The sequence below is a fragment of the Phaseolus vulgaris genome, chromosome 4 (assembly GCF_000499845.2).
Source record: "Phaseolus vulgaris cultivar G19833 chromosome 4, P. vulgaris v2.0, whole genome shotgun sequence".
NCBI classification, from domain to species: domain Eukaryota; kingdom Viridiplantae; phylum Streptophyta; class Magnoliopsida; order Fabales; family Fabaceae; genus Phaseolus; species Phaseolus vulgaris.
Window position 1 is genome coordinate 131,760 of NC_023756.2, and position 22,824 is coordinate 154,583.

The 22,824-nt window shown below is 36.4% G+C and overlaps 5 protein-coding genes across 8 annotated transcripts; 3 read left to right on the forward strand and 2 right to left on the reverse strand.

Annotated features, from left to right (window-relative positions):
- Positions 1 to 4,152: 4,152 nt before the first annotated feature.
- Positions 4,153 to 4,770, forward strand: LOC137836640 (transcription factor RADIALIS-like). Its single transcript, XM_068645310.1, has one exon. It carries the CDS (start codon positions 4,219 to 4,221, stop codon positions 4,456 to 4,458), a length of 240 nt encoding a protein of 79 aa, XP_068501411.1. The 5' UTR covers positions 4,153 to 4,218; the 3' UTR covers positions 4,459 to 4,770.
- A 756-nt stretch (positions 4,771 to 5,526) lies between these two features.
- LOC137836641 (uncharacterized) lies at positions 5,527 to 13,015 on the reverse strand. 2 transcript variants are annotated; one of them, XM_068645312.1, is made up of 20 exons: positions 12,654 to 13,002; positions 11,732 to 11,925; positions 11,321 to 11,428; positions 10,648 to 10,818; positions 10,356 to 10,422; positions 9,856 to 10,268; positions 9,609 to 9,683; positions 9,406 to 9,534; positions 9,260 to 9,334; positions 8,974 to 9,183; positions 8,616 to 8,768; positions 8,301 to 8,515; positions 7,940 to 8,057; positions 7,709 to 7,841; positions 7,447 to 7,642; positions 7,260 to 7,365; positions 7,031 to 7,171; positions 6,835 to 6,958; positions 6,580 to 6,699; positions 5,527 to 6,069 (listed from the first exon to the last, which is right to left on the reverse strand). In XM_068645312.1, exons 1-20 carry the CDS (start codon positions 13,000 to 13,002, stop codon positions 5,633 to 5,635), a joined length of 3,534 nt encoding a protein of 1,177 aa, XP_068501413.1. In that variant the 3' UTR covers positions 5,527 to 5,632. The 2 variants fall into 2 exon arrangements, with proteins under 2 accessions (XP_068501413.1, XP_068501412.1); XM_068645311.1 differs by having other exon boundaries at positions 9,856 to 10,422; positions 12,654 to 13,015.
- Positions 12,667 to 15,768, forward strand: LOC137836643 (protein PLASTID MOVEMENT IMPAIRED 2-like). Of its 2 annotated transcripts, none has more exons than XM_068645313.1 (3): positions 12,667 to 13,488; positions 13,671 to 13,803; positions 14,004 to 15,768. In XM_068645313.1, the coding sequence occupies exons 2-3, from the start codon at positions 13,702 to 13,704 to the stop codon at positions 15,627 to 15,629; spliced, it is 1,728 nt and encodes a 575-aa protein (XP_068501414.1). In that variant the 5' UTR covers positions 12,667 to 13,488; positions 13,671 to 13,701; the 3' UTR covers positions 15,630 to 15,768. The 2 variants fall into 2 exon arrangements, with proteins under 2 accessions (XP_068501414.1, XP_068501415.1); XM_068645314.1 differs by having other exon boundaries at positions 12,675 to 13,528.
- Positions 15,769 to 16,381: 613 nt separating this feature from the next.
- LOC137836646 (RAF-like serine/threonine-protein kinase PRAF) lies at positions 16,382 to 22,541 on the reverse strand. Of its 2 annotated transcripts, XR_011085324.1 has the most exons (4): positions 21,280 to 22,541; positions 20,587 to 21,151; positions 18,634 to 18,700; positions 16,382 to 18,425 (listed from the first exon to the last, which is right to left on the reverse strand). XR_011085324.1 is itself a non-coding variant. In XM_068645319.1 (2 exons), the coding sequence occupies exons 1-2, from the start codon at positions 21,657 to 21,659 to the stop codon at positions 20,668 to 20,670; spliced, it is 864 nt and encodes a 287-aa protein (XP_068501420.1). In that variant the 5' UTR covers positions 21,660 to 22,541; the 3' UTR covers positions 20,461 to 20,667. The 2 variants fall into 2 exon arrangements, 1 of the variants encoding a protein (XP_068501420.1); XM_068645319.1 differs by lacking the exons at positions 16,382 to 18,425; positions 18,634 to 18,700 and having other exon boundaries at positions 20,461 to 21,151.
- Positions 16,409 to 17,272, forward strand: LOC137836647 (large ribosomal subunit protein uL10c-like). The gene has a single exon (XM_068645320.1). The coding sequence runs from the start codon at positions 16,409 to 16,411 to the stop codon at positions 17,108 to 17,110; it is 702 nt and encodes a 233-aa protein (XP_068501421.1). The 3' UTR covers positions 17,111 to 17,272.
- Positions 22,542 to 22,824: the final 283 nt, after the last annotated feature.

Genomic DNA, 22,824 nt, shown 5'->3' on the forward strand with positions numbered 1-22,824 from the left:
TAAACCGATTTTATAAGGTTTAGTTAAACTTATAGTTCATGTATTAGAGTCATTCAAAACATATTTCAATAAGAATTTGTTAAACTTATCATGTCACTTGTTATTAAACTGTTATTGAACCATCCACAAGTTATAATTTTACGCACAAGTTGACTTAATAGGTCTCGAAGTGGAAAGAATATGTTGAATATCTACATGAAATAAAGACATTTCATAACATATAAGTGGATACAAATTTTACTTTATTATAAATCAATTTTATAAGATTAAGTTAAATTTAAAATCCACTTATATATTATTCAACATCTAAAACTAACTAGTGGTTGAGATCAACCTGGATCTAGTTTATTGAAATCATTGTCACATCAATTGGAACAGAACATGTTTACTAGGCATGCAATAAGGGCAAAGAAAATTCAAATCACACCGAAAACCTCTTTCTGGGATAACATTCTTAAACACTGAACTCACCCATGTTTTAACATTAGAAGAACACAATCACATCAACCATAGATTTTGTGTGGCACGCACAAAATATTGCCATTATCAAACACCATTTCAAACTTGTACACAATTTAGCTATTAAAGTTTCAAAACTAATTTTATAGATTTCAAAGTACAATAAGTTATTCCAACATAACAAATGAAGAACTATTTTTTTTTACTTTCGAGTACTAAAACTTTTGAACTTTTCCAACTTTAATCTGAGCATACACTAAGTTACTCTTACAAGTTACAACTAATTCATTTTATTGGTACGAGTAAAAAAACTTTCTCCTTCAAATGATTCTTGAATTATTTTTCGGGCTAACTTGAGCATAATCTTTCAATAGATGTCTTTATAACAAGTATTTTTTATTAATATAGATTTTGAAAGATATAAATAAATTAATTAATTAATAAATATATGTGTGTATAATGCATGTGTCATTAATGTAAAAACATATACATAACGTTAACTGTTTTGAACTATTTTGAAAGTCACTATATAACAAAACGAATTTGAAAGTATAAATTAGTGAAATTTAAGATAAATAGGAATGAGACAGCATAGAAGTTTATAAAGTAATTAATTTGAGAAACCTTAAATTAGAGTGAAAAAATTTACGAGTATTTAAGAAATTGGTTTATAATATAAAATAGTTGTGATAAAATTGTATGTTATAAGGAGACAAAAAAAATGTGCTCAAATTCCTACTTTTTCAAATTGTTTTCTTTTACTGTAATACATGTTTTAATATAAAACACATTATTAAAATTAATTTAGAAACCCGTTTTATATAATATTTAAAAATTGATTTAAATAAAATAAATTCTATCTTGGACCTCTCTTTCAGCACCTCCTTTTTTTAAATGTCCATCTTGTCCTTTGTTTTATAGTTCATTCATTGAATTTAAGGAAGAATTTGAATAACTCCATTAGCTTATGGAGTAGTCTTCATCTTTCTCCTACATTCCTGTGTACTAGGAGTTTGGGTAATTGAGGTGTCCTAAAGGTGCTCCCACAAGCTCAAATTCATGCATCTTAAACCTTCCAACCACCTTTTATAACTCATGCATCCCAATGAAGCTCCTTAGTCCTTATTGAGGTTTTCACTTCCTCAAGAGTAATGGTCTGATCTTCCCAAATAATAAAGCGTCTTTAAAATATTCATACGTCTTTGGTAAGACGTTAAGAAAAAGTAAAACTTCATTCTCATTCTCAAGCTTCACTTTAATGTTCTCCAAGTAATCCATAATCTTGTTGAAATTCGCTAGCTCCTCCTCCATTGTTCTTGACTCGGTTATCCTAAACGAATATAATTGTTGCTTCAAACATGGTTTCTGTGCCACGGACTTAATCATATACAATGACTCAAGTTTCACCCACATTGTCACGATAGTTTTTTCATTAACAACTTCCCTCTGTGCCTTGTCACTAAGACATAATTTTTTATGCTCTTGGCTTTGTGGATCATGCCAGCCTTCTCCTTCTGAGACATAGGCATTGAGATGTTCACATCAACCTTCAAAGCATCAATACAACATTGTTATATCAAGATGACTTCTATCTTAGATTCTTCCCAATCCAAAGTTAATTTCCCTGAAAAACTTCTCGATGTCAAACTTGGTGGCCATGTCAACATCTTGACTTTCTTTTTCTTGTCCCTACAAATAATGCCAATTGTTTGGTTTTCAACAATAACAATCAAGAAAATATAAGAACAAAATTGAAACAAATCATTTTATTAATATTGGAAGGTTCTATAACTATACCATCTATACTCATAAAAGTTTCTATATATAAAACCTAAACCAAGAGTTTAATAAATGTCTGTACTGTTCCTGGATCGAAACTAGACTCTTATAGAAAAAAGTAGTCATACGCCTACATGAAATTTTTTATAAAAAAGTCTGTCACACCACTAGTAGACACTATTTTTCTTTTTCATTAGACGTTTAATTGTCTGATGGAGCTCTCCAAGAGATGTTTGAACATAGCTTAGAGCCAATCATAATTGTTACACTAGTTGGTTCAAAAAGCAGAGATATTTGGTGAAGGAATATTTGTTTTTCCCTTTAGCAGTGGAAAGAATTTTAACCAGAAAGACACGAAATCAACACTGAAACGGATTTTCCTTCCAATAAAGAGAAGAATCCGTATACATTAATTGTACTACTGAGAGGACCAGGTTGGTGCAACTTACAAAGGTTTTGGAATGACGAATATTAATATTCATAATATGAAAGATGAACCATTATTTTCTCACTGTTATTTATTAGTTGGCCCTTTTTTGGAATATACTGAGTTCTTATGGCTACTTGCAAGATATTAGCAAAGAAGGTCCCAATATAGGTCTAGCCAATTTCTCCAAGTTGATATTCTAAAACCATGCATGATGTTGCACCACTATAATTGGGTTGGCCTCATTCCAAATACAAATCATTATTTGGAAATTCGTTGTAAGGAGTCATTTTCAAACTAAAATCCAAACGAATATTAGCTATGCATCTTGTAAAGAGCATAGATTCAGCATCAACTAGTTCTTGCCTAGTCATAAGGAGACTATGCTAATCATATGGAAAAGATAGGGATGCTCATGCACTCCAACATGTTGCACCCCCTTTAAGTATTATAATTTCAAACAGCTACTGGTGTAAACTGTGAAAAAATGGAATGCAGAATAAGTGTTGGAAAGTAGACAATTGCAACTGTTAGCTTTTGCTCAAAAGAAAGAAAAATTATGTTGATTATATATAATTCTGTAACAAGAAATGAAAAACTGCATGCAAGATGGAGTAGAAATTAAAATTTGTAATTAGCCTCTTCATGGACACATGTAGCCCTGTAGGATTCAGTAAGGAGGGTCAGTTAGGACAAACATGATGATGCACAGTGTCTGACCAACCAAGTATATGATGAGGTGCCCTTCTGAATCTACTGGTCCAGAATTTGATGAGTTGTGGCACAATTTCCATTTTAGGATTTACCTTGATGAAAAATTACTTTTTTGAGGGTTAAGATTATGTGAAAAGTGAGAAGACATGCAAGTGACCCAAATTGATGAGGTCTCAAATATCTGAGTTCCAAGAGTCAGAGTAGCATTTTCATGAAAATATCTCATTGAATTGTTTGATATTATGAAAGATCCATGAACAAATATATTAATGTTATGTGTCTAACTAGCTAACTAAACTATACATGAACAAATATCAATACTATAATGGTGATACTTAACAAAGATTGCATGCAATCTTAAATAATTAACTGTATCCAGATTCCAGTATATGATGCTTAACACCCTACTTGCATTGGATTCAGTGGGTATGAGCTTCTCGGATCCACTCACTGCAAGTAGATGAATGAATGCTGACAGTAAAGAACAAAAGAAAGCATTATTTTGGATCATGTGCATGCCAAATAAACTAATGAAGTGTTTGGCAAGATTAATGTGTACACTAAATCATCAATCTGTCAGAACTTGTGAAATAGTTTTGCACAAGATTTAATTTGGTAACGTATGTTTTGTGATGATATTGAATTCATTGGAGTGAATGTTGAAGATACTGATTCCCAAATATGCTCATGGATAGTCACATTGTTGGTCCCTCCTCTATTGTACATGATTCATGATCAGTTGTGGTTATAAAAGGAGAAGGAAGTGGCACCATATTCAATTCAAAGATTTCTCATCATCTGCATTACTTGTTCTGCTTTTAGTCTGAATTAATTATTCAATGTCTTCTTCTTGTTTCTCTAGCAGATGGACAGCTGAGGAGAACAAAGCGTTTGAAAGAGCTCTAGCAGTTCATGACAAGGACACCCCCAACCGTTGGTGCAACATTGCAATGGCTGTTGGTGGCAAAACTCCAGAGGAAGTTAAGAGGCACTATGATCTCCTTGTGGAGGACATCAGGCGTATTGAGTCAGGCCAAGTGCCCTTTCCAACCTATAGGAATCTCAAAGACGGGGCATAACATAACATCACATGCACCATCACCATAATCAATCACTGCAACAATACTATATATATATATATATATATATATACACCCTACCCTTGTGATATAATATAATCTATCTCCCACTGTTTTTTATGCAGCATTGGTTAATACTTCCAGTGTAGTTATCTAAGGCAAAAAAGAATGTATATTACAAAAGTATATGTCTATGCTTTTCATTACCTTAATGGGGTATTGTAATGTTTTATGAATATGGTTGTATCAATCAATATAACTGTTGTTGCTTAAAATTAATAGCCACGTACTGATATATAACATGGTGTTTTTTTTATATATATATATACATATATATATATATATATATATATATATATGTGGGACTGTGCTTTTGTTTCACGTATATATCCTACTTCTGATATGCAATTCAGTAGACAAAACAGATATATGAACACACGGACACCAATAAAATTACAAGCATAATGTTTCTAATGGGCGTTTGCAGTGGATTGTGTCAGAAAATACTAGTTTTATTTTCACATGATCACTATTTTTCTTTTTCAAGATATACCCAGTTGAGAGTTATAGAAAGTTAAAACACAGATGTATTTGAAGAGGCTTACCATATAAATACTTGTCAGCATATATTCTTAATGGTCCATTCTATGGATACCCAATTGATAAACCTGACTTAGAATATTCAACTTATAGGTCAATATAAAACATTTAACTAAAGATGTTTGCATGACAACTATAGGAATATGTCCAAAAGGTGTGATGAAGTTTCTAACATTCATTTCGAGCGAAAAAATCAGTCAAACCAATTTTTGTACTCAAAATTTATTATTAAAGCCTTATATGTATGTCTGTGTAATTGTGTTCATCTTTGAGTTAAAAGATTAGAAGGTTAATATACTCATTGGATTTTACATTTTTCAAACCAAATTTGTTCTGAAATCTAACCATTCATTTGGTTCAGTGTTACATTAACTTGATAGAATTTACTTATCTAGTGATACTTTTTAGATAATATCCGATAGTAATTTACAGTATATCCAACTAAAAAAATAACAAAACTGTAAAAAGTAAAAGCAAAAACCCAGATTTTATTGACATTTCCAACTCTGATCATGAAAAATGTTCTGGCAACACAAAATTGGATGATGTAATTACAAGACAAAAATGCATTTTCTTATTGGTTGTGAGAATCCTCTTGAGGTTTTCCCTTGGTCCTAAGTATTTCACTGAAATGTCCGAGCATGATGCGCCTTAATCTGGTGTCCTCTACTTGTGGTTGTGATGTTGGGGCAGCAGCAGCAGCAGCCTTGGGGGACACAACTCTCTCTTCTGTGCTGATTCTCTTTCCAAGCAAGCCACTATCACCACCAAAGAAGTTGCTCACTGATGATGCAAGGCTAAGATGAGAACCCATCGACTTGCTTGCACCTCCAAAACTTGCTCCTCCAAAACTTGCCCCTCCTAAACTTGACCCTCCAAAACTTGCCCCTGATCTTTCCTTCATGATAATTTCAAGGGCTTCTTTATGAGCTGGATCCAGTGCATCCAAATCTTTTAAAAGGTTGTGTGTAGCAGGAAGGAGAAAGTCACGAACACTGCTTGCAGAAAGATCTGCAACATGAACACAGAATTAGTAATACTTTCTGAATAAGAACGAAATGTGATAGGATGGGATCCCAAGTATTATTATATCTGAGAAAAATGTTATGCTCATAATTTGCAGCATCAGCCTTTTAAAAGATTAGAAGTAAAGTTAATACTGTATTCTTCAGAACATGGAGGCTCTTCTATTGATCACAAACTCATTTTGCTAACCAGAAGATGTAGGAAAATAATTACAAGTCACAAAATTTTCAGAATCATAAAAAGTTAAAGAAAAGTTCAAAAATTTTCACATACATATGGCTGAAGTTTCTAAAATTAATCTTTTTCTGAACATACTCTAAGTTCCAACAGAAGTATCCAAGAGAATTAGTGAAATTTGATTGCCAAAGATTTCAAAGAAACCTTGTTGAGGCTACACCCAAGTGATAATAATAGAATTTTTACCCCTTGCATGGATTACCAGAAAAATATCTTGACAAGGGTGTGGAAAGACAAGAGTTCTTTAGTTGAGCAAACCTGTAGCATCCAGAGCACGAATTGCCTCACAAAATACATTGGCTCTTTCCCTGCGACGTGTCAAATCACTTGAAGCAGTAGGGGGAATGCCTGTAAGTTGAGAAATCTTGGATAAAAGATGTACATCAAGGTTAAGAAACAAACGACACAATTTAAGAACAGAAAATGCAAATGACTAAAATTGAGAGATTTTGTCAGCAAACTAGGCACATTTCTGAACATTTCCTTTCCACACAAAAAAAAAGTTAAGGATATAATCTCTAAGTGTTTCTGTAGTATTTGGTACTGCAACCACCAACGCACGAACGGCACAAACAGTAGCTTCGTGGGATCCATCTTCAAGAAAAGCACCCATTTGAACACGTATCTTGTCAACTATCTGCAAGATATCATCCCTGGTCAGGAATTTGAAATGTGTAGCAGCACCAACTTTTCAGCTAGCAACATATACCATGTCATTTTTAAAGCGTTGAGCCACACCACCAAATGCATCAATGCTGGCACACTTAACATCGAGGTTTTGGTCAGATCCAAGTGTAACAAGGGCAGGCAAAGCATGAGTTGAAGCAAGTTTTGCATCAATATATGGCACCTATCATTGAAGAACTCAGTGTCGTGTCAATTTTGGCGTTTATGAGATCTAACTACAAGAAACTAAAATAGAAGAACATTAAGCTTACCATAGCTTTTAGAAGCTTGGCAGCACTGATTTTCATGTTCACGCTAGAGCTAACAACCATTTCCCACAGTATATTAAATACCATACCCTGATTTTCTTCATATATGCTGCATTATAAGAAAGCTAATGACTCAAATACTACTATCAATTTTGAAATGATAAATACAGAAGAGGTGTGATATACAAACCAAATGAAGCGGACAGCATTAATGATCTCAGAAGTGTGCTTTGTTGGCTGATTCTCCTTCATATTGTCTTCTACAAGCAACTTTTTTAAGTAATCTTCTAATTGATTACGCTTTCCACTCAAAATACCAGCCAACAGAAGTGGTAGGACACAAAATGTTGAGAGCTTCTCCGCAACAGTAGACCTTGGTCTCAAACCTAGAAGTGAATGGTTAAAACTAACCAGTTACGCAAAATTTCAGGGAAAAATTGAAGAATCATTACCTTTAATTTTTGACTGAATGGGAGTAGGAAAAAATGTCAAATCAGCATCATCTCCCACTGCTGTCAAAAATACAGGTAGCATGATGCATGTCACATAGGAATCCCCAAACCTTTGAGAAACAGATAACAGAAACTGCAATCAAACAATTTGGATCAGAAATTACTCAGTTGCTTATGCTACAGAACATACAAAAAAAGTAAAAAAAAGACCAGAAATTATGAACAAGTCACCTTTGAAATTCGGCTCCTAAGATTATCCTCTTTGCATGGTAACAAGCACGCCAGCTGTATCAATTTGGGAAAGCACTCAAGATGCATCCATTCAAAGGCCTCCCATTCAACATGGCCCCTAGCAAAAGTGGAAACCACTCAAGGTTAAACACCGTTTTGTCAGTCTAGCTGAGATGTTAAGTTGCACAGTGATACCTAACATGAAAGTTTTTATAAAAAAAAACACCGTTTTGGTACTGCATTCAAGCATTTGTGTTTCTACATATGCATGGCTACAATGCTTATTCAATACAATGAGAGAAACATATAACTCTAGTGCTGATGTTATTATTTCAAAGTGAACGTTTCGTGCCAAGCTTACCTTGAATACAGCTCAAGCAGTGTGGTAGAAAATACAACTTGCGTAGATTCTACTGTGGACAAGAAAGGACACGTCTCAATTGCTTTCTGATGCACAAAAGGAAGCGATTCCTCTATCATTCTCAATAGAACATCTATATTCCAACGCTCTCTTTCACCCAACTCACGCAGATGAGACTCTATACTCCCTTTAATTACAGAAAGAGGTGGACAATGCTGTAATGTAGGGGAGGAAATTCAACTCAGAAATAATTGCCAACAAGGATTAAGTTCTCAGTCAGGAGGAACAACTGAAGGCAAATGGGAAAACAAAGACCTGAGCACAATTCAAAATATGTGAGAATGAAACTCTCAAAACATGGTCTAATTTGTTTCCCCACTTTATAACTGCAAGAACCAATTCCTTGAGAGTAGTTTCCACCACCACTCCTGATGGATCACAAATCAATTGGAACATCAACTCCTCCACCTAACAACAAATAAAACAAAGAATTAGACCAAATCTTTGTCTCTGTTGTTTTTATTTAAGTTGTCACATTTTGAATGGTAAGGGTAAAATGCTCCCTTTCCTATACGGTCCGTCAACCTGTTGCAGAGCTTACATTGCAGTCAATTCTTTATAAAGTCAGAAATCTTCTCCATGATTGCCTCGAAGCATATATAGTGAGGCTGACCTTGGAATATTTATCAATGTTTTGAAAAAGTGGAAGCAGCATAGCCAAATTATGAGCTGCAGCCTCTCGAACAATAATGGCAGCATCTTCTATGAGTTGCTGCACAATGGATAAAATAAGAGAATCCCGAATCTCAGGCCGCACAAATTCTGCAAGGTCGCCACATGATTGAGCAACAAGCAGTCTACGTTCCTCGTACATGTGATTGATCTAAAATCCATAACAGAAACAACCCTGAAAACCTGGTTTATAGCTCAAAATGACAAATAAAAGTGAAAACACATACTTGTTCCCAACATTGAGGAAGCAATTCTGTTTCTGTTCTCATCTCTCCAACATTCTTTGCAAGTCTGACACATGCCTGAAATTACGAAAAAGTTGCATTGAACCAAAAAATCTTTAAACTAACATAAGCAACCAAATATAACTTACATCCATTATTATTCGTCTTTGCAGTTCATCAGGGCGCTTGATCAAGTTGAATAATGTATGGGTGAGAGAATCCCGGGTCCTGCTATCTGGGTGGTGCTCAATTGCACACATCATTAAGGGAAGAAGTTCCTGCAACCAAACAACACTAATGCAACATATGTTGTAAATTGCATAAGTGTAAATAAAAGAAAGTGAGTAGCCACCTCACGATGATTGATCAATACATAAGGAACAATTTTAGGCAAAGCTTCTGCAAGTATCTGAATGGTTCCTAATCCCTGTCAAACCATAATAAACATATGTAAGAAACTAAACAAAGAAAAAACACTTTCTGATAATAGTTCAGCCAAAATAATCGTGATTAAGAAGAATAAATTGAAGCTAGAGAACTAGAACCGAAAAGGTAATGATTTTTAAACATTCTAAAGAAAAAAGGTGTAATGGACTTGCCATCTTCTCAGATATTGCTTCATCATTTGCACTATTTGTTTTTGCACTTAGCCCGCTATCCCCTTCTTGCTTGCTAACACTTTGTTCAGAGACATTTTCAATATTTTCAAAAACGTTATTTGCATTTGCAGGATTGAATAATGCATTCGGTTCATCTTCGTGTTTATCAGTATATTTGCTCACAGTTCGAGAAGTTGTTGATTGAGCATCTTCATTGCCTATGACATCCAAATCTCCATCAACAGGGTAATACATTGCACCTTGGTCCTCATGAAACTGTATCTCTTTGTCTTCTATCTGTAAAGTTTCATTTTCAGAGGCAGCAGATTTTCCAGGTTCAGGAACTCCTCTGTTCTTTTCCTTCAACCATTCAACTTCCATTCGCAATTTCTTATTTTCTTCGTTGTGATTATCTGAAGACTCAAGTTGAAATTTGTCAACATCACCAACAACCACATGATTTCCAGAACCAGATCGTTCAATATTCATTTTCAGCTTACTGATCTCAATTCTGCTAGCATGGAGATCTTTTCTTTGATTCTCCAAGGACTGCTTTAAAACTTGCACCTAAAAGTTAACATTAGTTTTCATGATATAAATAGGGAAATGTTACTTTAACAACTGCTAATTGAAATGCACTAGTTTACAACTGTGATTTAACCAATACAACTTCAAAATTGTTCTATTTCAGTATAAAATTGTTTCTCTTTTAAGTTGTAATCTAGTCCATGGTTGTTAATATATCATCACTTATATGTTGGACAGTATCTCATACAAGTAAGCAGAAACTACCATGTTCTCTTTGTCTTTCAGATCTTTCTGTAGTGCCTCCAAGGATTTTGTTAATGCTCCTATTTGACCATATGCCAAATTTTTGTCCTTCAACAAGCTCTCATTTTCTTGATTCAGCCTCTCATTTGCTTTCACCAGTGTGTCACTTTCTTGACCTTGGCCAACTTTTTCCTGGATATTTACACGTGAGATTTAACATAAACAATAATGATATACATTTTGTAATCAATGTCATAGGACTCATTCGATTTTCACATTTACCATCATTTTCTAAGGTCCATTAAAAATCAGCTGAAGTCATAAATTCTTGCAGAATACAAAGAAGTTTCATTTATTAAAAAGAAATGAAACTTCTAAACTGAAAGCAATGGTAAGATTAAGAAGCCAAGTGAATCTAAGACAACAAGTCAAATAATAAACAACCAACTGAGCCATTTATCAGCACTTCTTTAGACAGTATTTGATGAGCAACTTGCCTACAACACTGTATAGCACATACACTTGTTAAAAATTCAACAAGTTTTTTGAATTTAACACTTTACCAATTCATATCTTACGAGTATAATGCGAATGTAGTATTTATACGTGTATCCGTACAAATGTCCAATACAAATACACCATTTAATAAAAGTGTCTCAACTTTTCATAGTTAGCTCGTGAGTTAAATAATCACCTCGGCAACCTCTGAAGTTGATGAAAGATAGTGATAATAATAATGACGCAAGGCGTGCGGTACTATAGCACGTGTGTTGTTTCCATTGTCCAAGTTCTGGTCAGTAACCTGCAGGAACCGTCAGAGTTTAATTTAGTATTCATGCATTCTAAATTAAACATTTTTACACGCTAATTAAATAATATTGCAAACATTTGTTTCTTTCGTGCAAGAGTTTCTCCTACTAAAACAGACTTCAATATAAGAATTTCTCCATAACTTCTTCACGTGGGATAATTTGAGATACAGTACAGTGATGATGTAAGAGAATGTTTAGAGAAAGTTGAGAGGATAATTTGATTTTGTTTTGATGTGAATGCAATTGGTTGAAGTGATAAAATGAATAGAAAGTGAAGAATGAATAGAGTGAACCTCTTGATAGAATGTCATGGCAGTGAGACGGTAGCCAGCTAGAAGCAAATATTCCTTCACACCACAGTTAAGATCTCGACGCTCAGTGTCCGTCAGAGGTCCCAAAGCAGTCAACGAACTGTTGCTGTGATTGTTCTGCTTTCCCTTTGCTTCCTCAATCTCTCCCTCGTAAAAATCTCCGTTCGACTGCGGAGCTGCGGTGGGAAGAGACAAAGGGAAGAGAGACTCAGAGACAGTAGAAATAGGAAAAATGCATATACTATGGACACGTCTCTGAAATGGTGTATAGACACGCATTGGAACACTCGTAAACTATATAGGACAAACATTAACATGATACATACATATAATGTCAAAAATAAGATATAGAAAGACAAATTTAGAAAGACAAATTTATATATTATATAATTATAAATTATATACGATTTATGTGTATTAAGTATGTTTCAGGTTTTTTTAATAGAAAAATATTTTTTATGGCTGATTCAAAATGATTTTTTGTTTCTTATGTTTATAATCATGAAAAAAATTCATACAATAAATTTGAGTTTTTAGAAAATTAATGTATTTTTTTTTAAAGATTGTGTTAGACCCATGCTATCATTGTCAAAAATCCAACCAATATTTCTTGAATTGGACATTTCACCGTCCTACGAGCTATGAAGTTCGAACACTCCTCTTAAATGACGTGTTCATGAGCTATGAAACTCAAACACTCATCTTAAATTGTGTGTCCGTATCGGACACCGACACGTATGGGTGAATTGTTCAATTCAAAAAATATTTGTTGGATTTTTAACAATTCTAACACAGTTGAAATACATTAATTTTTTAAAACATCAAATTTATTATATAAATAAATTATTGCGATTATATGTATTCGTTGCGTCGGTGTTCCTGTAGTATGAATGTCCTTATCTACCGTATAGTTGATTGAGGCGTTGGGTGTGGGAGTGCAATTGAGATTGGAGTTTGACGATGTCTTCATTGGCCAAACGGAGTTCGTAATCGGTGATGGCAAGCTTGTGGTCGGATTGGTTTTTGAGGTGGAGGAGCGTCTGGGGATCGGCGGTGGGGAGGGAGTTGAGGCGGGAGATGTGGTTGGGAGGGAAGCGGGTGGGGTCGGAGAAGTACTGCTGGAGCCGAATGGCCTGGTCGTGGCGGCCATCGTCGAGGAGCTCGTGGAGGAGCTCGAAGGCGGTGAGGAGGTAGTTCTCTTCCAGAAGAAAGTTCACGACGCAGTTGCACAGCGACGAACGCTCCACCTCCATTCTCACACTCTCACGCCCTTCTCCTCCCTTCCCACACTTGTACTTCTTTTACCTTCATTCCCACCCTTTTCGCTTCTCCTCCCTCTCTCTCACCACCCATGCACATCTTTTTTCTATTTTCATCTCATGCAACTCCTCACCGTCCAATCATCTCTTTCAAATTCCTCTTTTTATCATCAAAAAAAAAAAGAAAAAAGAACGTGGCTCACATCGTTTCCATCAAAAGATGCAGACAAAGAATGAAAATGATATTTTGAGTGATTGGTCCAATGGAATAAAATAAACTTGAGAACAACTTAACACTATATTTTCATGAAGGTGTGGGAAAAATCTCAAAGGAATAACAGTGGTTCTGTCCAATAGCAGCCACATGTGGACCAACCCTTTCACCTTATTTACAATTCTCAGCCACAAACCTTCTTTCTCTCGTGACATGTTTCATTTCTCAGCTAAAACAATTCTCAAACAACACACTCTTTCTTTCTGGTAAGGCATTTCAATTTCAACCCTTTTCTGCTGTTTTCTTGTAAGCTCTACGTCTACTTTGTTCTACCCTTTTGCTAGTTCTAATTCAAAGCCACGCTATTTTTATGGAACAAACCAGAAGTGAATTAAAAGGGTACAGTACACCATAGCAGAAGCTAATGAATTTTTTGTTGTGGTTCCAGACAGGAATAGCATATATATATGTGAATATGCATGGCTCAGTCAAAGCCTGGTTTGGTTAAAGCTGCTGTTAACATGTATGGTAATGGGATTGCAGACGTTAATGGTCCTTTGCTGAGAGAAGAATTCTCAACGGTTTGTCCTCATTAATTTTCATCTGCCTGCAGTTTTTATGGCATTCATTCTACTAAATTTTTTTATCTCAACAAGTGAGAAGCTTTTTTGTGGAAAAACCTTACCAAACGAACACACATCATTAGCAACTATAACCTTATCATACATATATACTCTGCGTATCCTTTTAGAGCATTTGATAACAGCATTGTTTTTATCAGAAGAGCTCTTCAAAAGCAAAAGAACTGCACAGAGCAAGAAGGGATATTGCCATGTACAAAGAGAGCAAACAGGCTGCGGAATCTGCGAAAGACAAAGCAGAAACCGAGCTTTCTAATGCTAAAAGAACGGTGAAAGATCTTTTCTCTATGATCGGGGAATCTAGCTACAGGGCAAAAGCCCAGATGAGAGAAATGGCATCACTGAAAAAGTATAGAAAGCCAAGCAAGAATAACAGTGATAACGAGCATTCACGAGTGATGAGAGAATTGGAACATGCTAAACGGGAACTGTTTCAGCTCAAGCTCGAGGTGGCCTCGGTTTGGGAAGAGAAACTGCGAGCGGAGAAGGAAATTGAAGCATCGAGATCCAACGTGGTGGCATGCTCAAGAGTTGCAGAAAAACTGATGATGGAGATTGAAGCAGCCAATGAAGAACAGGTGGTGGTGGAATTGGCCCGGATGGACGCTCTGAAAGAATTGAGAGACATCGAAGCTCTTGAAAATGCAAGGAACAAGCTGAAAGAGGGTATCAAGGAAATAGAGGAGTCGAAAGAACTTGAGAAGAAATTGGCCACGACAATGTCTGAAATTGATATCTTGCAGAATGAATTGAAGTTGGTGAATAAAAGGGTTGAAAGAGGTGAAAGCATGGAGCATACGAAAGGAGATATTGGCGTGTTGGAGACTATAAAAAAAGAAATAGAGGCTGCAAAGAAAGAGTTGGCTTTGATTAGAGACCAAGGTTTTAGTTTCATGGCATCCATGGATGTTACAAGAAACGAGTTGAAGCAAGTGAATGCAGAAGCTTTTCATTCGAAGAACAGGGAATCAAAAATGGGTACAAAAGTTAGAAACTTAAGTTACAAGGTGTTGAGAGCGAAATCCAAGCTAGAAGCCGTGACAGCAGCTGAGGAAAAGGCCAAATCAGTAGTCAATAACTTGTCACAGACTCTTGATGAACTGAGGTCGGAAACAGAAGCAGCAAAGAAGGAAAAAGAGCTTATAAAAGAAGAGGTTACAGGCACAGAAGAAGAGATCAAAAGGGCCTTGTGGGAGATAAAGGAGAGTGAGGAAAAGTTGGAAGGTGCAATGCAGGAGCTGGGAAGAGTGAAGTCATCAGAAGTTTTAGCCTTGGAGAAGCTGAAGATTATGAGCGAGAATGCGATGAGGGAGAGAAGTTTAACAAAGGGTAGGTCCTTGATTGTGATATCGAAGTTTGAATACGAGTATTTGTGCAAGCATGCAGCGGAGGCAAAAGAAGTTGCAGACAAGAAAGTTGAAGCTGCGAAGGCGTGGGTTGAAGCTGCGAAGGCGAATGAGAAGGAGATGGTGATGAAAAGAAGGATTGCTGAGAGAAAACTTGAAGTGTATGGGAAAGAAAAGATGGTTCCAAAGAGAGTTAACAGTGAAGAAATTGAGAATTGGTCAAAGAAGAGAGAAAAGTATCCATCAAGAAAGAGCAACAACAAGTTTGAAGGTAGCACCACACCTTCGAGGGTATATAGGTTTCAGAAGGGAGGAGCTTCACCAGGGCCTCGTCCTCTCAGTCCTTTCATTGTTAAGAAGAAAAAGAAAGTCATACAAAATTGGACCAAGATTTTTAGAGGGAAGAAAGAAAAGGAGTAGAACACTTAATGATGCGTTCACCTTCGCCACATTACATTTTAGTGTTCATAATCTTGTAGCACTTGATCTAATGTATTTCATAACTGTTAATATGTTCACAATCTCCACATACTATAATTTAGTGTTAATATATTTACAATCCTCTTATAATTTAGTATTCTAATCTATTGTATAGTAGTAAATCGAGATATGATGTTACTTTTTTCTAGTATAAGTTAAGGAACCTCGATCAATTAGTTATAGATGTCAAATAGATGTCAAAGAATCTCGATTATTAGTCATAAAAGTTACAAAATCTTGATTAATTAGTCATAAAGATACATATTAGTCGTTGAGGAATGTTCTCTCAAACAATATACTTGGATCATGTTGATAATCTTTCACCAAGTTATCTCATATATTTCATAAATGTTATTATATATTGACAACCCTTTGGTTATAATTTAGTGTTGATGTATGTTCACAAAGTGATGTAACAGTATATTCCACAAACTGCTGTAACTGTAAATAAACGACCCTGTGTATCAATGAATCTAATTAAAATCATAAATAATATATTAATTAATATTTAAATAACCATGTGAAATCCCAAATATTTTGGATGAAAGGAGAAGGAAGAGACAGAAAAAAAAAAAAACATTGCCAGGTGTCAAGTGATGATTGGAGGAGAGCGTCGGGTCGGGTGGCCCGAAATGGAAACTGAAAAGGTGGAGAAAGAAAGCGATAAGATAAGGCAAAGAGAGTGAGAAACATTTCGCTGTGTTTCTCGAATTGCCACCATGGAATCCGCGCCCACTGCTGCAATGACCTTCGCCATTCCCTCCACCAAGGCCCAAGCCCGCTACCGACTCCTGACACGGCCCACCAACCCATTCAGCGTCCCCGCCCGCGGCCTGGCCCAGCGCCCGCCGTCGCGCCACCCCTGCATTCGGGCGGCAATTCCCCGCACGAAGAAAGAGGCAACTGTGGAGACGGTGCGGGAACAGCTGGAAAACTGCTACCTTCTGGCGGGCATAAACTACAAGGGTTTCACCGTGAAGCAGTTCCAGGAGCTTCGGAAGACGTTCCCCGAGAGCACGAAGCTGATTGTGGCGAAGAACACGCTGGTGTACAAGGCCCTGGAGGGAACCCCCTGGGAGACGCTCAAACCCTGCATGAAGGGCATGAATGTCTGGCTCTTCGTCCACACCGAGGAGATCCCTTCCGCCATCAAACCCTACCGGGACTTCCAGAGGGAGAAGAAGCTCGAGGACAACGACTTCACCGGCGCCGTTTTCGAAGGCAAGTTTTACGGCCCCGACGAATTCAAGAAGCTCGAGACTTTGCCCACGCGCGCCGAGATTTATGCCACTCTCTTGGGCGCTCTCAAGAGCCCTTCTTCCGCCCTCGTCGCCACCCTTCAGGCTCCTGCCAGAGATCTTCTACTGCTTCTCAAGGCTCATATTAAGAACCTTGAAGAGCAACAAGCTCTTCCGCAGTAGATATTCGCCATGTGTATGCCTTTTGTTCATCTCCTTTACTTCTTTTCCTCTGTTGTTTTCAATTGTTTATGCCTCTGTAGATTATGTGTTTGCTGAAGGAAAAAGGAAATTCAGAATGCTGCTTAGGGAATTGAAGCTTTTTCTTCTCTTCCAATCGTGCAATTTCACTGTTTTCTGTTTTTTTTTTTCTTACCCCTGTTCATTGGAGTGCTGGGATTTTTTTGTTAGATTCATTCCATCAAATTAGTTTGTACCAATTGTAGCTTATTTCTGCTTCATACCTGCTTGGAAAACCAGTTCAAATGCAGAAACTCGCTTCTTACCTTCAAATGTTGGGTAAGATTCCACATCAGTGTGTGGATTAGTAAGCATCGATTCCACATCATAGTGTGTGGATTAGTAAGCATCAATTCCACATCATCGCTTGGGCAACAGATTTCGCAAGGGTTTCTGCACCTGCTTTCAATAGATGTTTACCTCTCCAGTTGTTTATTTTCTACCACACTCTTGCTACCTTTTTCCGCCCAACCATGGATGACAATTCAAAGCACTTTCTTGTACCTAAACTTTCGGAGACTCCCAAAGATAGCATTGATTAGCATTGTAAAAATCTGAGATTTTGTCATGTTGATGGACTGTCTTTTCATACAAAGCTAGGATATCCTTTTCAATGTCATTTGCTCTGAAAAACATGAATCTATGATCTGCAAACAATAAGTGGGTTATACTGGGTGCCCCGTTACAAACTTGAATACCGTATAGATCCCCACAAGCTTCAACTTTCTTAATAAGCGCAGAAAACCAGTCGCAACCTAGGACAAAAAGGTAAGGGGAGAGGATCCTCTTGTCCAAGGCATTTCTCAGGAATCATTGGACCGACCCCTTCTGCATTAATCTGTGTCGAAAACCTTACAGATTGCATGCACATGCCCATCCAATGTATCCTCTTTTCACAAAACCCCAACTTCTGCATAGTAGTTTTAATATATCCCCATTCCATACGGTCATAGGTTTTATGCATGTTAAGCTTTAGAGCTACTTCTCCAACCTTTCCTTTTCTCTTGTACTTCATATGTCTGTGATGAATCTAAATTCCACAAAAGCAGCTTGCTCCGGAGCTATGCACTTTTAAGGTTTAATCCTATTAGCCAGAATTTTGGAGACAATCTTGAATAACGTTGCAAAGAGAGATAGTTAGCAAGTCTTTCGTAGAGGAGGGGTTCTGTTTCTTGGGTATGAATACAATGTTAGTTCATTCAACCAACTAGGCAGGGCACCTCCTTCGAACTAGTTCCGACCTGCCTGAAAAATAATCCTGCCCACAAATACGACAGAAAATTTTGTAGAAAGTTAGCTTTAGCCCATCTGAGCCAGGGGCCTTCTCCTCCACCTGAAAAGGCCTGGTTAAACTAACATGATCTGCTGTATTGATTCTATTACTAACATTTTGCAGCACCTCCTCACAATCACCCCTACTAGAACTATACAAGTTACCAAAATAATTCTTGCAATTTGGCACGTACCTATTTTTGGGTATAAGAGATGACTCCACTTAGTCTTCCAGCTTGTGCAGTTTGTTGTACTTCTTGGCTGCAATAGCATAGACAATTTTTTTACTGTCCATCCCTCAGCCAATGGAATTTTGCTCTGTCTCGGGAATTAATAGTTGTTGTTTAACAATCAAATTAAAATGATTTTGTTTAACAACGCAGGGCTAGACTGTACTAATATAGATTAAGTGAGATGATCTAAACCGTTCCAACGAATCCGATAGCAAATTTAGTTAAGATAGTATTCAAAATTTATTTGCAATCAAAAGAGTTACAAATAACAATGAAAATAAAAGGGAGTTGAAATTGTTGTGGAAAATAATAAAGTAGATAATTGAAAAACAATAAAAGATGTAGGTTGCCTCTCAAGTTTATTCTAACAATGAGATTTTTTAAGATTTTTTAAGATTTTTATTAGTGTCAAACTTAATCAAATAAACATCAATCAAATTTAGCAAGTTTTATCAACAAAGCAAGTGTTCACATCGATGTATTAAATATCTCACTAATTCCAACTTTACTCTTGATATGTTTATGTTCTATATCTTGAATTAAGCAAAGAGTTAAGCAAAGAAGAGATTATTAAGAACTCCAATTATAGAAAATAAATATTCTCAACAAGTATTGAAAACATTTTTTTTTTGCAAAAATCAGATTTCAAAAAACTAACAATTTTTATTTGATAATTGTATCACAATTTTATTTATTTTATCTTTTCATTTGTTCACAATTTTGTTTCTCCTTCTATTTTGCGTTCTATTTTGATTTAAAGAAATAACTTAGTAGTAAAAACTTTCTTCAAACAAAGCTTCTAATATGAGAATAGAAATAATATTCTAATATGAGAATAGAAATAACAGTTAAGATCTAAATAATCTCAATTAGATTAATCTTAATGGTTACGATCAAAGAATTTATGTTAATTTTCTTGTTCAACAATAATATTCAAATATTTTGAGTAGTTATTTATGTTGTTTATGAAATCATCATTCCCTCTTGAGTTTCATACTTTATTAACTATGGTTTGATTTGCAATCAACTACTTTATTCATCGGAAATATTCAATTACTTTTGTTCATGATAATTAATCTTTTCCCCTTTTCAAAAGTATAAATTTTCTTTTCGTAAAACATATAATAAATAGATTTTTTTTTTAAAAATAAGAACAAACATTTTAAAACATGCTATTTTTTTATTTATCCAAACACTTCTATTGGTATTTTCGTGAAGCCCTATAAGTACCGGTTAACTTCTTTGCGTTTCAAAGAGAAAATTAAAACAAAAAGTTAATAAAATTCACAGTAAAATAACATTTTTAAATTCATACTAATAAATAATTTATTTCTCCTTGTTGGAGTCAGCTGGTGTGAATCAAATCTATTCTAAAGTGAAATTTCAATTGTGGAAACCATAACAACTTTAGAAATTATATATAAACATTGTTTTCTAAATAATACACGAGTTATTCTTTAATAATTAGGTATCAATCATGCCGAATGAGTATATAAATAAAGAACAAATTATATCTTTAAATAAATCCTTTAATACATAAATGAATAAAATCTAAATAATTTGAAGTTTATAAAATATATTTTTTTTTTATAAAAACTTTCATATGTTAAGTATTAATTTATTAGGTATTATTATGCATCAGACATTTCAAACTATCTTCTTTTCTATAAGAACCTAGTTTCTTTCCAGGAACCAGTGTTATGGGACAGGTGAGTTATTAAAGTTTATAAAATATTATATATATTTATTTTTCTATTTATTCCTTAATAACTTGCAAAGTTTAAGATATTATAATTAAGTTTAAGATATTATAATTAGTGTAATTATATTCAATGTACAACTATATTAAAAGTGACATGCTAAAAGAAAAGTCATATACAACTAAAATTGAAAAAGTGATGATGGAACTTGTACCAAAATCACTGTGGCTGTGATGTTTCTGTCTGCTGCAGCTTCAGACAACAACTTTGCGGTGGCTTTTGTCATGGTTTGGTGTTAAGAAGGCAATGCCGGAGGTGGGGGCTGAGATTTGTATATCTGATCACGTGTAAGGTTGTTGTCAAGTCCATTTCCACTCTCGGGAGATTCCATAGATATATTCTGAGATTGAGATTGATGGGTTTGTGGTTCCTGGTTTTGGTTGCAAGGGACGTGAACAAATGCTGCAGTTTCGGGGTGTGAATTTGCAGATGAAACATCTAGATTCATGGATGCTTGGGTAGAGGCGGTGACAGGCAAAGTAACAGGCACAAGGTATAGATTGGTTTGATAAAGCAGATGGTTTGAAGGAGGAGGTGGGTGGTAAACATGGTGGGAAGACGGTGATGAGTTCAGGGGAGCAGGAAGAGGTGAAAAGTGCGTAGCAGATTGCACAAACTGAAAATTTGGCCTCTCGAGTTTTGCCTCCGAAGCAGAAAGCACAGGGTCCTGGTAACATATATTCTGCCGGTGCAACATGGTGCTGGAAACACTGGTATCACTGAAACAAAACACAACAGTATCCATGAGAAAGAAACCAAAAAAAAAAACGGAACTTGGTGAAGATGCTAAGGGATAATTGATTGGTTGCAGAAGATGTGGAGATTTTGTATAGGAAGGAATGAATACCTTGGAAGAGAATGGGAGGAGGAGGGGGGTGTGGGAAGAAGAGGGGTGAAAGTGGGGAAGACGAAGAGTCTGATGCGGGAAGAGGAGCGGCGGTGGTGGTCGACGAGGGTGTGGAGGTCTTGGTCGGAGGAGAGGGAGATGAGGGAGTGGAGGGGGAGGTGGGGGAGGTGGTACTTGAGAGTGAAGGGGTATTTGAGAGAGAGGAGTGTGGAGAGGTGGGAGCGGAAGGAGGAGAGGGTGGCGAGGGTGTGGCGGTGGATGGAGAGGATGCGGGTGTCGCCGCCGGCGTAGAAGAGGGAGTGGGTGCCGGGACGGGGGAGTATGTGGCCGCCGTGGCTGCACATGAGGCGGAGCTTGGCGGTGGTTTGTGGTGAGTCCATTGGGTTGGGTCGGTTCCTTAACAGAGAAGAATAGATAAATAATTAAGAATTAAAGCAGAAAGTTTGAATAGTAATGAGAAAATGAAGGTTACGTGGTGAATTTGGATAGCGTCAAAGTTTCTAGATGCTACGCTATTTTTCCTATTTATTTCTTACTCAAAACTTTTCTCTCACATTCTTCACAACCTCACCAAATCACTCTCCTTTTTCCATCGGAAACCATGACTCACCACCACCACCACCACGCCCATCCTCATCCTGGACCCCCGGGGCCACCAGGTCCGCTGCGAGGACCGCCAGGGCCACCGCCACCTCCGATCCACCGCCCACCGCCGCCACCCGGTCCTTTTGCTCCTCCACCACCACCGCATCATCATGCTCCACCGGATCCATTTCATCCTCCACCACCACCCGTGCATCACCATCCTCCCGGGCCTCACGCACCTCCTGGCGGGCCCTATGGGCCTCCTGGCCTACATGGACCTCCCGGGCCTCATGGACCTCCTGGTCCTCCCCATGGGCATCCCGGGCCTCATGGGCCTCCACCTCCACGCGGGCCTTACTTTTGACGAGGATTTTGTATTAAGGTCCACGTGGCTGTATCTGCGTTTGACTTATATTCTGATGGGTTTCTTGTTCTGATTGAAAGATCAGTGTTTGTATTATTAGAATTATTGTACGAAAATAAAATGAATTTGGGTGCAATTTCATTGCACTTTATATTCTGTTTTTATTTGGTGGTTATGCTTATTTTCTGTCTTTTACTGTTTAATAAAATATCTATCATTTACGTTGATAAGCTAAAATAATCTTTTCAAAACATCGGAACCCACGAGCTACACGACTTATGTCTGTCGGAGGACACTTATTATATTAAAAAATTCATTCCTACCACACTCCCAAGATAAATTATTAATTAAACTCTTTATATATTATTTCACATAAATTTAAAATCAATTATTGTTTATTTTAACTTATTAAACTATACATATACATGGCAAGTGAAGCTTTACAAAGATGATATGATTTTAATGTTAAATAAAAATAATTCAAGTATTCAGCCGTTTTAATCTATATACAACTTTAATTTTAATTTATATTTTAAGTAAAATTATGTGTGTATATATGACTTTAATTCGTAATATTTTATAGTGTGAGACCATTT